The sequence below is a fragment of the Phocoena phocoena genome, chromosome 16 (genome assembly GCF_963924675.1).
Source record: "Phocoena phocoena chromosome 16, mPhoPho1.1, whole genome shotgun sequence".
In the NCBI taxonomy this organism is placed as follows: domain Eukaryota; kingdom Metazoa; phylum Chordata; class Mammalia; order Artiodactyla; family Phocoenidae; genus Phocoena; species Phocoena phocoena.
In genome coordinates this window covers 33,995,182-34,011,303 of record NC_089234.1, presented here as the reverse complement: position 1 = coordinate 34,011,303, position 16,122 = coordinate 33,995,182, and the positions used below count along the sequence as shown (strand labels likewise).

Here is a 16,122-nt window from a genome sequence, read left to right as displayed (position 1 = left end):
TGCTTCTTGGCCATCTGTAAGTCTTCTTTGAGAAATGTCTATTTAGGTCTTCTGACCAATTTTGGATTGGGTTGTTTTTTAATATTGAGCTGCATGACCTGTTTATATATATTGCAGATTAATCCTTTGTCCATTGATTCATTTGCAAATATTTTCTCCCATTCTGAGGGTTGTCTTTTCGTCTTGTTTATGGTTTCCTTGGCTGTGCAAAAGCATTGACGTTTCATTAGGTCCCATTTCTTTATTTTTGTTCTTATTTCCATTACTCTAGGAGGTGGATCAAAAAAGATCTTGCTGTGATTTATGTCAGAGAGTGTTCTTCCTATGTTTTCCTCTAAGAGTTTTATAGTGTCCGGTCTTACATTTAGGTCTTGAGTCCATTTTGAGTTTATTTTTGTGTATGGTGTTAGGGAGTGTTCTAATTTCATTCTTTTACATGTAGCTGTCCAGTTTTCCCAGCACCACTTATTGAAGAGACTGTCTTTTCTCCATTGTATATCCTTGCCTCCTTTGTCATAGATTAGTTGACCAAAGGTGCGTGGGTTTATCTCTGGGCTTTCTATCTTGTTCCATTGAGCTCTGTTTCTGTTTTGTGCCAGTACTGTATTGTCTTGATTACTGTAGCTTTGTTGTATAGTCTGAAGTCAGGGAGTCTGATTCCTCCTGCTCCATTTTTTTCCCCTCAGGACTGCTTTGGCTATTCAGGGTCTTTTGTGTCTCCGTACAAATTTTAAGATTTTTTGTTCTAGTTCTGTAAAAAGTGCCATTGGTAATTTGATAGGGATTGCATTGAATCTGTAGATTGCTTTGGGTAGTAGAGTCATTTTAACAATATTGATTCTTCCAGTTCAAAAACATGATATATCTCTCCATCTGTTTGTATCATCTTTAATTTCTTTCATCAGTGTCTTATAGTTTTATGCATACAGGTCTTTTGTCTCCCTAGGTAGTTTTATTCCTAGGTATTTTATTCTTTTTGCTGCAGTGGTAAATGGGAGTGTTTCCTAAATTTCTCTTTCATATTTTTCATCATTAGTGTATAGGAATGCAAGAGATTTCTGTGCATTAATTTTGTATCCTGCACCTTTACCAAATTCATTGATTAACTCTAGTAGTTTTCTGGTGGCGTTTTTAGGATTCTCTATGTATAGTATCATGTCATCTGCAAACAGTGACAGTGTTACTTCTTCTTTTACAATTTGTATTCCTTCTCTTCTCTGATTTCCGAGGCTAGGACTTCCAAAACTATGTTGAATAATAGTGGTGAGAGTGGACTTCTTGTCTTGTTCCACATCTTAGAGGAAATGCTTTCAGTTTTTCACCATTGAGAATGGTGTTTGCTGTGGTATTGTCATATATGGCCTTTATTATGTTGAGGTAAGTTCCCTCTATGCCCACTCTCTGGAGAGTTTTTATCATAAATGGGTGTTGAATTTTGTCAAAAGCTTTTTCTGCATCTATTGAGATGATCATATGGTTTTTATTCTTCAGTTTGTTAATATGGTGTATCACATTGATTGGTTTGCGTATATTGAAGAATCCTTGCATCCTTGGGATAAATCCCACTTGATCATGGTGTATGATCCTTTTAATGTGTTGTTGGATTCTGTTTGCTAGTATTTTGTTGAGGATTTTTGCATCTATATTCATCAGTGATATTGGTCTGTAATTTTCTTTTTTTTGTAGTATCTTTGTCTGGTTTTGGTATCAGGGTGATGGTGGCCTCATAGAATAAGTTTGGGCATGTTCCTTCCCCTGCAATTTCTCAGTGTTGGTACCTGTTATCTTTATTCATTCAAGTTGTGATTTTCTGGAATGGTTTTTAATTGTATGAACATTTTGACTATTATGTTAGGAGGTTCAGAATCCTATTTAAGTCTTTTTTAAATAAGCAGGTCCTGGGCCACTTTTTTGGGCTGTGGTTCCAATAACAATTTAATTTTCAGAACATTAGCAGTTTTATTCTGGCATGCTTCGTTCCTATGCTACGCATATGTGAAAAATATGTATTCTGCTTTTGATGGATGAAGTGTTCTAAACACATCAGTTAGGTCAAGTTAATTGGTAGTGCTGTTCAGGTCACCTGTATCCTTACTGAGTTTCTGTTTACTTATTCTATCAATTACTAATAGAGGGGTGTTGAGATCTCCCACTATAATTGTAGATTTCTCTATTTCTCATTTCAATTCTGTCAGTTTTTGCGTCATATAAGTGATGCTTTGTTGTTAGATCTATACACATTAGGGTTGATACATCTCTGATAATTGACCCTTTTATCATTATGTAATGTCCCTTTTTATCCTTGATAATTTTCCTTATTCTGAAATCTACTTTGTCTGAAATTAATACAAAAATTTCAGTTTTCCCTTGATTGCTACTTGCATAATATAGCTTTCTCCATTCCTTTAATTTTGGCGTAAGTCTTTTTTTATTATTATTTTTTAATTTTTGGCTGTGTTGTGTCTTTGTTGCTGCACACAGGTTTTCTCCAGTTGCAGTGAGCAGGGGCTTCTCACTGCGGTGGCTTCTCTTGTTGCGGAGCAGGGGCTCTAGGTGCAAGGGCTTCAGTAGTTTTGGCTCGCGGGCTCTAGAGCACAGGCTCAGTAGTTGTGGTGCATGGGCTTAGTTGCTTTCTGGCATGTGGGATCCTCCCAGACCAGGGCTCAAACCCATGTCTCCTGCATTGGCAGGCGGATTCTTAACCACTGTGCCACCAGAGAAGTCCCTTGGCGTAAGTCTTTATATTTAAAGTGGATTTCTTATAGACAACGTATAATTGGGTCTTGATCTTTTATCGAATTTCACGATGTATGGCTTTTATCTGTGTGTTTAGACCATTCTCATTTAAAGTATTGATATAGTTGGCTTAAAGTGTACCATTTTGTTTTCTATTTGTTGCATCGTTTGTGCTTTGTTTCCTTTTTTCCTTTCCTAATTTAAGTTGAGCATTTTTATGTTTTCATTTTATCTCTCCCATTGACTTATCATTTATACTTTTAGAATTACTTTTTTAAACTGTTTTTTCTAGGATTAATAATATATATTTTAAAATAATTTTAATCCACCTTCAAATAATTTGCTGTTTCATGTGTAATGGAAGGACCTTAACAGTATATTCCCAATTCCTCCTTCCTGTCTCTTATGCATTGTTTTCATGTATTTTACTTCTACATATGCTATATTTACCCAATACATTGTTACTCTGATTATTTTCTTTTTCAGTATGGCTTCTAGAAATTTTTAAATTACATATGTGGCTTACATTATATTTCTACTGAATGATTCTGCTCTAGAATTCTGGCTATCACCTATCCTACTACCTAACTCCTATCATCTGTTTTTCAATCCTGTTGTTGGTCCTATTCATTATATCATGTTTCCACTCTGAATTCTTCTTTCTAGATTCTTAATCTAGAAAGTGTTTCTTTTATTCCTAGTGGGTTTTGATTCCTTGAGGGGATAGATTTGTGTTGATAGCCTCCAAGCTTATCACTTAATTTTCTTTTCCTTTTTCAATTATTTTCACTTAATTTGTAGTTGAACTTCAGCTTTCAGCACATTTGCTTCCTCATGTGATTTGCTCACATGGTGTACCATCTAGTGGTAGTAGAAGGTAACCTTCATTCCCCAAAGTTTAACTCTGCTCCTGTGAGATGACTTTGAATGCTATTACAGGGAACTTTACTGAGAGAAGGAAGCCATCAATGAATTTTTTTTTTTGCGGTACGTGTGCCTCTCTCTGTTGTGGCCTCTCCCATTGCGGAGCACAGGCTCTGGATGCGCAGGCTCAGCGGCCATGGCTCACGGGCCCAGCCGCTCCGTGGCATGTGGGATCTTCCTGGACCAGGGCATGGACCCATGTTCCCTGCATCGGCAGGCAGACTCTCAACCACTGTGCCACCAGGGAAGCCCCATCAATGAATTTTAAATGTATATTTTGATGTTAGTTTTATATTAGGGTTATGTTACATTGTACTATGTGTGCTATATGTATAGTTTGTCTCACCCCAATATAATTTTCTTTTAATTATTAGGTACCTTTATAGTTGACTTTGTTTTATAATATTTATAATTTTTATGATTTATTTTGTATCATAGGCAAGGCAAAACTGCGTAAGAACAGAATAACTAACTGATTGTGGACAGTTTAGGGACTAAACTAGAGGCTAGAGGCTGTAGGAGGTGTCCTTAAGTACCATAATCTAGTAGGAGGAGTAAAACACATGGGCAGAGTTCATTTTAATAGCCATATAGTTAATATTCTAAGAGGTACAAAGTAAAGTGTCATATCTGGAAAAAGTTTTATAAGAAAAGAGATATTTTCAAAGGTCATTTAGTTGTAGATGTGATGTCAGTCTGCTGTGAAAAGACAATTAAGGGCTTGGGCTCTGGAATTAGACTGCTTAGGTTTGAATGTGCCATTTTTGAGCTGTGTGATCTTGGGCAAGTTATGTATCCTTTGAGTCTTAGTTTTTCAAGTTAACAGTGTTATTCTCTTTTCCTATAGGAAATCTAAAGATATAATCAGCAAAACAATTTCTCACAGTGAAAAATTTGGTGCTGATTTTGATGACTTGTCAGCGGAACTCAGACATTTTAACCAGGAAGGTACAAAACTGGTTGAAGAGTCTGAGAAACACTGTGATAAACTCAGTAGCAACCTTGAAATAATATCTCAAGAGACTGAACAGAGATGTGAGGCTCTGAACACAAGCACACTTTATTTTTCTGAACAGTGGGTATCTTGCTTAAATAAAAGGGAAGAGGAACTTCAGAATTTATTGAAGGTAATAACTTTATAACTGGAACCTCCTTTGGGGAGAATAGTGATTATCAGAAAATTAAATATTCTTGGCTAAGAATTGGTTTCAAAACACATGATATATTAAAGTATAATGTTTTTGTTTTTGTTTTGCTGCATTGGGTCTTCGATGCTGCACGCAGGCTTTCTCTAGTTGCAGCGAGCGGGGGCTACTCTTCGTTGCGGTGCGCAGGCTTCTCATTGTGGTGGTGTCTCTTGTTGTGGAGCGCGAGCTTCACTAGTTGTGGCTCACGGACTCTAGAGTGCAGGCTCAGTAGTTGTGGCGCAAGGGCTTAGTTGCTCCACGACATGTGGGATCTTCCCGGCCCAGGGCTCAAACCCGTGTCCCCTGCACTGGCAGGCGGATTCTTAACCACTGCGCCACCAGGGAAGCCCCTAAAATATAATTAATGACTTAAAATTTTAAGTGTAACAGTTGGTATGCTTATATATGATCTTGTTTCACATATGTTTCCTAGATCTTCAAATTATTTAACATTTATCTGATCTGTCCTATATCTATCTGTGGTTTTTGACTTGTTAGTTCCTTCAGTTAAGAGCACCCCATCTTTTGATATATAATACTTTTCACCTATGTATGCTTTTTACTTTTTTCCAGGTACATTCAAACCTGTTATTGCTTTAATTATTTTGGATATTGTTCTGGTTACTCAGAAGATATCTGATAGATTTGTGGGTTTGCTTGAACTTAACACTTGCATGAGCCCTTTGTGGCTTGGTTTTTCTTCTGTGCAATAAAATGATTACACTAATATTCTCAGGAATTAGGTAAAAGAATTTAAGTATTTTAAGCTATATAAGCTATTTTCACTAAAAGGAACCATGACTAGTGGAGAAATAGGTAATTTCAGGTTTGGAGCAGGAAGTGTACCAGATGAGCCTACAGATCTTGTCATACCAGAAAGTGAGGAAGCTGTTAAAGATTAGTGGGGCTGTGTCAGAAAGACTTAGGAGCCAACTTGATGACACTCCCCTGTTTAAAGGTGGTACAATTTGAGCATCAAAAAGAGTAATTGCTACAATAGATTAAGATGTGTCAAATATGTTAAAATTGATGAATTCATAAAAATTTCATTAATCTCCTTTGGATCACGCTAGGGAAGCAAGAAATGATTCTGAGAAGTGGTAAATAAAGGGAAACAATTGAGCATCCATCTGTCTTTCCTGAAAGAACTCTGTCTTGGTTCAACAGGGTAATGGATGAAGAAAACTGTTTCAAAGAAGAATCCCAGCTAATAAAATGCAGAAGAAATGACAGAATTAGGTTATCACAATTTTGCAACCCTTAGTGAAATAATCCCTGTGGACATTAATGACTGCTTACACCATTTGATCAAAAGCTGAAGGAGATGTTTATAATTAAGAGGGTGACCGCACTCTAACACACAGATTAGTCTTCTTTTTTGGGATTTTATTTCCCCGACCAGGGATTGAACCCAGGGCCTCGGTAGTGAAAGCGTGGAGTCCTATAACCACTGGACCACCAGGGGGTTCCCCACACTGATTAATCCTAATGTGAGAGACACGACCAGGCATTATGTGCTTTCAGTACCACCTATGAAATATTCTTGCCCAAAAGTTAAAACCTTATTTAGCCTTTAGATCTAACTAATTTGTAGAAAATACAGAGGACAGATGAACATGTGAAAATAACAGCTTAGAGATGCAATTGACAAAATCCAGAAATTGAGATATTCAGTAGAGCACAAAGACCTGGTTTCTTCAATGAAAATTTTTTTCAAGGAGAAAAGTATGAGGAAGGATAACTTATATCAAGAAGGAGTTAAGACTAGAGGGCCTTAAGCCCCGGTTTTCCTGGGATAGTCCTTGTTTATATCTATTGCACTGGGGTTATTACTATTAATGGCCCTTTTTACTCTGAGAATATCTCAGTTTGGATGATAAATTATATAGTCAATTAAGACATATCAGCCAAATATAATGATGAATTCTGATTCAAACAAAACAAGTCTGAAAAACAGACAATTGGTGAAATTTGAACACTGACTAGACATTTGATATAAAGAAATCAATGTTAAATTTTTTAGAAGTGAGAGTGGTCTTAAGAAGCTCTTAACTCTTAGAGAAGTATGCTGAAGTAAATGGATGAAATGATATAAGGTTTGCTTCAAAATAATCCTGGTGCAGAGCAGGAGTAAGTGGCCAATCTTGTTTGATCTATATCCCATGTAGTAATAAATGTTGAGGCTGGGGAGTGAATATAAAGGGGTTATTATTATTATTTCTACTTTTGCAGTTTCTAAAACTTTTATTATGGAAAATTTCAAGGTAAGGAGAAGTTAAATATTGCATAAAGCACTGACAACTTTGATTTTAATAATGAAGTCTCATTTGCATCATTTACAGGTTGTACAACAAGATTGTGAGGCTTCAAGTTCAGAGATTACTGAAAAATTAATTGGACATAAAGCAGCTAATGAGAACCAGCATAACATTCTTCTTGGTCAGATAACTATTGATGAAGAAGAATTAATGACACAAAGTCAAGAACTTAATAAAACCGTAAAAATTGGTTTGACTAAGCTTAATTGCTTTCTGCAGCAGGATCTGAAACTGGATATCCCAACAGGTACTTTAAAAGGGAAATGGAATTGTTAAATTTTTTGAAGTTGAATTCAACTGTATACAGTGCTAGATGTTCAGAAAAACAAGGTCCTGCCATTGCCTGATAGGAATTTGCCATCTCACTCTGATCAACTCAAATATGGAAAAATTAGAACCCCAAAATAGCTTTGATCAAGCATTAAATGATGCATATGACATATACGCCCAAACACTTGGGCATCATAATTCAGTAAAAGTTTACAAACATTCAGGAACTGGCTTTGGTTAAGAGAGCACATTTTAAAAGCAAATAAAAAGAAAAACAACCATCTATCTAGCACTGTTTATAAAAGGACATTTTAATACCAAAAATAGTGGAGGAATGTAATTAAATAAATCTAGTTTAATGCAGAGCTTACCACATTGCGCATTTTCTTATGTGTACTTCTCATTTTGTCATGACTGTTAGATTGGCATTTAGGAATTACCGTTTTGGGAGGTCAGAGATGGCAAGGATCAGTGTAGGCTATAATGATTCAGGGATGCCTTCATGAAAGAAGGTGTAACAAACTGTTTCACACAGGATGAATAATTGAGTTATTCATTAGATTGTGGTAGGGGTTGCACACCCTGTAAGTTTAGTAAAAATCACTGAGTGAATTTTGTGGTGTGTAAATTACACTTCAAAGCTTTTTTTTTTTTTTTAGCAATTATAAAAGAGGATGGCACTAAAGGATGTCAGTTTTTTTTCCCCAAGACTCTTGATATTTATTGTCCACTTTTCAATGAAATTAGGAATATAAATATTAAGTGAAAAGGCAAGTGCCTGTGTAAATTATGAGAGCATGAGTTACTATAAAGAAATGTAACTGGTTAATATTTAGCTACCACCAAATTTAGTGAAATGATTATCCCTGTCAAACTGATCATGCTGCCATTCCTCAGAGCACTCTGAATCGTTTTAGAGCCCACAATACATCTATACGTGCTCAGAGATGGAAAATTTCATGTTTTGGTGTAGGTGGAATCTTGAAAATGGTTGAGTCTATTTAAGATCAGTTGTCAAGTTAGGAAATATTTTAAGCAACATATGCCTGACAGATAGCAAGACTGATTCTCATATGTGGCAATGGTTCTGTTTTTGGAAGACAAAGACTTATTGGGAGGTATAAGTTCTAGCATTAAAGAAAATACCTTACTCATATCCCACACTTCAATTTTTACCACTTATATTATGTCTACTAAAGGTATGACACCACAGAGGAAAAATTATTTATACCCATCAGCACTGGTGAGAACCCAGCCACGTGAACAGCTCCTTGATCAGTTGAAAAGGAAACAGCCTGAGCTGTTAATGATGCTAAACTGTTCAGAAAACAACAAAGAAGAGACCAGTCAGGTAAAATTTATTTTAGGCATCATAATTTTAGAACTCTCCCATGAACTCTTTAAAAAAAAAAAAAATTAATTTATTTATTTAGGTTGTGCCAGGTCTTAGCTGCGGCAGGCAGCCTCCTTAGTTGCGGCTCGTGGGCTCCCTAGATGCGGCATGCGTGTGGGATCTAGTTCCCTGACGAGGGGTCGAACCCGGGCCCCCTGCATTGGGAGTGTGGAGTCTTATCACTGCACCACCAGGGAAGTCCCTCCCATAAACTCTTGATGTCATCATCTTCACGAGAAGAATTTTATTCTTTGCCCTTCAGTCCTACCCTGTCTCATTAAGGATAGTTGACTGCTAAGCCTGTTTCTTTTAATTGGGCCATTTTTTATGATTAGACTTAGAGATAATTATAATAGACAATGTTTATGTTATGCTGATTATGTGCCCGACACTGTTCTAAACACTTTACATATATATTTACTCAATTGTCTCAATAACTCTATAAGGTGAATGCTAGTACTATCCCCATTTTAAAAGGTGAGGAAACTAAGAATTACCTTGTCCTAAGTCACAAGGATGGAGCTGGAATTAGAACCTACCTCCACAATTTGTGCCCTTAACTATAGTGATTATAGAAAAGTTGGGAAATTGGAGAGTAACAAAGAAGGTAAAAAATAAACTGTAATCTCTTTATTCTGAGATTACCATATTTAACATTTTATTATAGGTACTTCTCTATATGAAAACATAATAGGAATTATTTTCATTACTTTGTAGACTTCCTACTGATTTTGTTGAGGTTTAACTTTTATGTAATGGACATTGTGTTATTTTCAAAGAAGAAAACTGCCTTTACTTGTGTGAAGGTTTTTAAGCCCTGGGACTTAATCACTCATCAGCTTCTTATTTTAGGACTTGGATGAAGAAAAGGCAGTTCTGGTGCACACTGTTGAAGAACCTCTAAGTCAAGAGCCATCTGTAGACACTAGTTTGGATTGTTCATCAAGTTGTGGGGTTCCGTTTTTCCAGGTACCTGATTATATCCTATCAGATAACCTTTCCACATCTGATGTAAGTCAGTCATTTGCTATTCAGTATAAAGGCATTACTCTTGGTGGGTGGAATAGAAAAAATATTTCAGTCATTCCTTTGGGATGGCTTGTTAACTTTTCTGATTTAAATTATTTACACAAGTATGATAATCGATTAGGGGTTTTTGGTAGGATAAATAAAGGCAAAATATGACTTAATGCCATCCTTAGCTGGTAATATTCTGCTGTTATATTTATCCCTTTTCTGCTTCCTACATACTCAGAATGATACTAAAAACAGTCATTTTTCTCTTCCCTCCACCTTTGACATGGAAGTCCTGGAGCCTGTCTCTGTCTATGATCAGACTTTGAAGGCTAAGAAGTTTAAAAGATTGAGAGACTGAATGCCTCTCTGTTAAATGACTGATTCTCCAACTTGAGGCTTTTCTCCTATTCACTATTCCCCCACGTAGCCTCCTGCCTTGATCTTGTGTGTTTAAATCCCATGCCCTCTCCTATCACCTTTTCATCACTGTTGGGAGTATGGCACTGTAAACTATCTACATCTTTCCCACTAATTTGAAGTCATGAGCCTAGACAGTCTGTGAGGTAAGGATTTCCTTACTTACATAGGACATTGATGTCTACATTTTATAGTTGAAGCACTGCTTCTGATATGTATATGCTTGTACCTGTCTTTAATAGACCTGCAGGTCTTTCCACCAAGATCTAAAGATTCTCCATCCCTGATTTAAGCTGTTAAAACTTCTAGTTCAGATTTTATTAAATTCCTCTCTGTCTGCATCAAGGCAGTTTTATCTCCAAAGTCTTCCTACCTTTTGCTTCATTCTTTACTATTAGAAAACTCTAGATATATTTCTTTCTATTTATTGACCCTCTCTTCTATCTTATAAAGTTAAGAAAAGGGGGAAAGTTAAGAGAAGGGAACCTCAGTGACTACTTAATCCCTGTTTGGAAATCCTTTCGTTATTAAAGTTTATGATGTTTTGAAGGCCAGGCTTAGTGGTTCGGCTATGGCAAAGAAGTTCCTATAGTACCAGAAAAGACTTGGGATTGGATTTTAGACCTTTAGCTGAAGTCCAGAAATTATTTTTACTCTGATAGCAGTCTGATATGGGGAAATTTTCTGGGTTAAAAACTTTAAAGTTGGTTTATGATTTGTCTAAGAATTGATGAGTGGGTCTACAATGAAAGTCGTCAGTTTACTTAAAGCCTCTCTAAGGGCAAGTACAAGGATTCCAATGAAATATTTCCAAATGAGAAATATGAAATAAGTTTTTTAAAAGATAAGATACAACTTAAATAAAAAGTGCCTTGAGGTACCCTGTATATCAGATTCTGTGCTTAAAATAGAATTGCCTTTTTTTTTTTTTTTTTCACCCACACTGCACCTCTTGTAGGATCTTAGTTCCCTGACCAGGGATTGAACCCAGGCCCTCAACAGTGACAGCACGGACTCCTCACCACTGGACCACCAGAGAATTCCCAGAATTACCATTTTTGTACAATAACAAATCTTTGTTTCCCGAGAGCAAGATTTCTAGCAGCCACACTATTGACATTTTGAGCTGGATAATTCTTTGTTGTGGTGACCTGTCCTATGTATTACGTTTAGCAGCTTCCCTGGCTTTTGTCCACTAGAAGCCAGTAGCAACCACCTAGTTGTAACAACCAAAAATGTCTCCAGACAGTACCAAATGTCCCCTGGGGTGCAAAATCTCCCTACTGAGAACCATTGCCCTACAGTAAAATGTGTAATTATTCCTTGGAAAATCATACAGAAAATTAATATTTCTTTCATCCCCCTCTTGGTGATAAAATGAAGAAAGCATTCATTTCTACTTGCCAAATTGTTGGCTCAAATTTGTGCTGAGTGTTTTCTGAAGTTTTCCACACCTAATTTCTTGCCTATAAACCAGAGAACTTTGAAAATAGAATATGATTAACATGTATCAGATGTTACTTTATATTGACTTAATTTTCCCCCTTAAATCCACAGCATAAAAAATCACATGGAAAAGATAAAGAAAACAGAGGCATTAATCCGCTGGAGAGGTCTAAAGTAGAAGAAACTATAGAGCAATCTGTTACGAAGAGCAGATTACCTCTACGAGCCCAGAACAATTTTTAGTTAACTTGAGGACTGGTAATTTTACTTTCTAAGAAAAATGAAAAATAAAACGTGTAACCCCAGAACTTGAGCCTTGTGTATAGATTAAAAATGAGTAGAAAATATCAAGGCAGTACTGTAAATTTAGTTGAATTTATTATCTACCCATGTTTTCTGTCATTGCTGTAGTTTACTGTATATTAAGTTGGGTTTCATTTGGGATTTGCATTGAGTAAATATGTATTTCTAGCTTTTGATATAAAATAGCTCTTTCATAACAAATGAAAAATATTTTTCTAGTATATTACTAAATAGCAGATATATAGAAGCTGCAGTGTTCTTTTAGGCTTGAACTTATATAGGTAAATATCACCAGCGCATGGTTTTAGGAAGGACCATATCCTTTCTTTTCTTTGTATGATTTAATTATGTTTATATTTGCTTACCTCCTTCCCTAGACTGTTTCATTCTGCCTTCTCAGCAAACTTTCTCCCTTTTTTTGTCACCAAACCATTTGTAGAGCTACAAAATGGTATCCATTATTATTATGGGATAGCCAGAATTTTACCTAGAAATCTTTTACACTTTGCTGTGGTTATCTCTAAAACTGCTGTCAACAATAAACACAACCCTAGAAGTATCCCTTCCTTCAATATTTTAATTTGTTTCCCCCTAGATATGAAAGCATTTCATTCCTTTATGAGGCCTAACACATTAGTCCCCACAGAGTTCATAAAAAGCCATCTTCTCCAGAATATAGATTGCTATTATGAGAGAACTACCTGGAGTTCTGATTAATGGCTATGTGACCCTATTTTGAAGCCTGTATCTTGTGCAAAAGGTCAAAGTGTTTAAGTGCTTTTTGAAGCTATTAATTATGACTATCATTTATATTCTTTTGTTTACCTGGTAAAACTTTTTGTTATTCTTTGTATATAATAAAATATGTGTGTATATATTTTTCGCTCTTGAAATCTTAACCCTTATTAGAAGGGCCCTGACAATTTTGATCTGGCAGCCAAATTTCTGGAAGTTGGGATGTTTCAGCATGAAGAACCAGAGCACTTAGAAGGAATATATGTGAAGAATAAATTTTTTACACACATCAAGTTTAAGTGTATAAATTCAGATTTGATTCTGATAGCTAAGTAAAACCAAACCCTGTTGGAGAGTTGGAAAATCTGCTACTTCAGGGAACTAAGTTTGCCTTGCAGAGTACTAATTATCTTAATGAAAATGATCATATAATTTCTCTGCAAAATCAGATGTCAACATAAGCTATGGATAATATCTAAAAATATAAGCTACCCTCATTAAATCCATGATTAATAAATTTGGTTTCTACATTAACTTATTTGTCTCATTATTTCTTATTTGACAATGGGTATGTTTACAGAGTTAAGCCAGTTGTATTAAAATTCCTAAAATAAACTTCTACCGAAGTACCAGCAAGGAAGAAGGGCCTTGGTAAACATCCCGGCTTTCAGTTGCACTTGAAGGGGCTATGATTTAGTGTAAGATTAATGAAAAACAGATTGGGCCTCACAGGGCCTGAAGTCCAGCTTTAAGTCATCTCATTCCCTAAGTTTTAAAGTTATCTAGGAATGCTAATGCAACTGGTTGAACGGCCTGACAGAAGCAAAAATAAATCTGGAGAATTTTAACATCCAGAGCCTTAAATTAGCTCTGTAAATTTTTGTTGTTGTTGTTGTACGCGGGCCTCTCACTGTCGTGGCCTCCCCCGTTGCTGAGCACAGCCTCTGGACGTGCAGGCCCAGCGGCCATGGCTCACGGGCCCAGCCGCTCCGTGGCACATGGGATCCTTCCGGTCCGGGGCATGGACCCACGCCCCTTGCATTGGCAGGTGGACTCCCAACCACCACGCCACCAGGGAAGCCCTGTAAATTTTAATATACAATGTCAAGGACTCAAAAAATAACCCTCAGCAAAAACAGAGTAGGTAGCTTCAAGGACCCATTCCTCCTCAGAGGCAGAAACATTCAGAAACAATTTTGTCAGAACTTGGAAGCAAATGTTGAATCAAGAACAAAGTAACTTAAAAACTAGGAAAGCTTTTTGGTGTTTTACTTGCCCTTGTTACATTCCCCTTCCCAGCTCTGTGGTGGTCTTGAAGACATGCAGAAGCCCATCGTTCTCAAAGAGTGAGACCCTGTTCCCTGGTCATGAAGGAGCAGAGGAGATCTTAATCTCAGAAAGTTGTTTGTTGAAACCTGTCTAAGCCAACCTGAAGGACTGAAGCAAGGCACTTTCCTTTGTTTCATGTAACTCAGAACTCAGGGTGGAAAAATGGCAGGTATTTCTCAGAAATATTGTAAGGCAAATGAACAACCTGCTGCCACCTTTGGCAAAGGATTACAGTTGAGGTAAATAAAGGAGTGCCTAAAGCCTGAGAGGAAAAACTGGGAGAGAATTTCCTAGGGAAGTTAGGCTACTCAAAAACAACAGTGTTTACTAGGGAGCTGAGAAAGCCATCAGTTAGGCCAAGCTGCATGGTTAGAAAAGACCTGAGAAGACCTAAGTGTTCACTGCTGGCTGAACTCTAGGCTCAGGACAAGCAGGAAGTGAAGGCTAAGCTGATTTAAAATGACCTAGCTAAGCACTTAAAGGAGTGCTCCAACACAACCAACCTACAAAGACTGGGAGGATTTTTTTTTTTTCTTTTAATTCTTGTTTTATATATTTATTTTTTGGCTACTAGCATTCAAGAAAATCTGTCAACACACTAGCTGAACACAAGCAAAAAAGTCTTTAGAGACTACGTAAGTCAAAGAATTGAGACTTTACAAAAGAATAGTTTAGAAAAGTCACTAAATAAATTGCTACAGCCCACAGCAAGGAACAAAAACAAACCCCGAAGCATGAAGAATCTGATTTCCAAAGTTACCCTATTACAATATTCAAATGTTCATTTTCAACAAAAACTAGGAATTATGCGAAGAAAGTATGGCTCATTCACAGAAGAAATGAACATAAACCATCCCCGAGGGAGCACAAACTTTGGACTTTAAATCAACTGTCTCATATATGCTGAAAGAGCTAAAGGAATCCAGTAGGAAAATGTCTCAACAAATAGAGGATATCCGTGAAGAAACCATAAAAAGGAACCATACAAAGTTGGAGCTGAAAAGTAAGATAAATGAAAAAAATAACTAGAGGCTTCCAATATAGATATGATCAGGCAGTAGAAAGCCAGTGAACTTGAAGCTAGGTCAATTGAAATTGTCCAATTGAAGAAGCAAAAAGGGAAAAGAATGAAGGAAAAAGTAGAACTTAAGAGACACGTGGAGCACAATGAAGCACACCAATATTTACAAAAAGAGTACCAAAAGAATAGGAGAGAGAGAAAGAGGCAGACAGTACTTGACAAAATAATGGCTGAAAACTTCTCAGATTTGTTAAAACACTCAAATCTACACATCCAAGATGCTCAATAAATCCAAACAGGATAAACTCAAAGAGATCACAAGACAAACTGTTAAAACTGAAGACAGAATCTTGAAAGCAGCAAGTGTAGTCTTCAGGAAAATGCAAATCAAAACCACAATGAGATATCACTTTACATCCACAAGGATAGCTATAGTAAAAACAGAAAATGACAAGTCGCGGTGAAGCTGTTCAATGGGAACCCTCATATATTGCCTGTGGGAATGTAAAGTGGTTCAGCCACTGGTTAAAAAGTTTGGTGGTTCATAAACAAGTTAAATGTAGAATCACCATTTCACCCAGCAACTCTACTCCTAGGTATCTACCCAAGAGAAAAGAAAAAAATTATCCACACAAATGTTCATGTTAGCACTGTGAGCTAAATGGTATAAACAATCCAAGTGTCCATCAACATATGAATGGATAAATACGTTATATACATATAATGGATTATTACTCAGCCATAGAAAAGAATGAAGCACTGATACATGCTACTGTGTGGATAAATCTTGAAAATATAATGCTGTGTGAAAAAAGTCAGATGTAGAAATTCATATATTGTATGTTTACATTTCTATGAAATATCCAGAATAGGTAAATTCATAGAAACAGATTGGTGGTTGCCAAGGCTGTTTTGAGTTGAGGGAAAGGAAATGACTGCTTAATGAATATCAAGTTCTCTTTTGGGATGTTGGAAATGAGTTGGAACTAGATAGATGTGGTGGTTGTACAACGTTATGAATATACA

General features: G+C 36.5%; 1 protein-coding gene across 1 annotated transcript in view; it reads left to right on the top strand.

Annotated features, from left to right (window-relative positions):
- KIF11 (kinesin family member 11) overlaps positions 1–12,563 on the top strand; it is a 49,064-nt gene extending 36,501 nt beyond the window's left edge. The window contains exons 18-22 of the mRNA XM_065894317.1: positions 4,508–4,787; positions 7,190–7,412; positions 8,635–8,786; positions 9,681–9,797; positions 11,820–12,563. Of these exons, the coding sequence (XP_065750389.1) occupies positions 4,508–4,787; positions 7,190–7,412; positions 8,635–8,786; positions 9,681–9,797; positions 11,820–11,951 (904 nt within the window). The 3' untranslated portion in view covers positions 11,952–12,563. The remainder of the gene's footprint in view (positions 1–4,507; positions 4,788–7,189; positions 7,413–8,634; positions 8,787–9,680; positions 9,798–11,819) is intronic.
- The last annotated feature ends 3,559 nt before the right edge of the window (positions 12,564–16,122 follow it).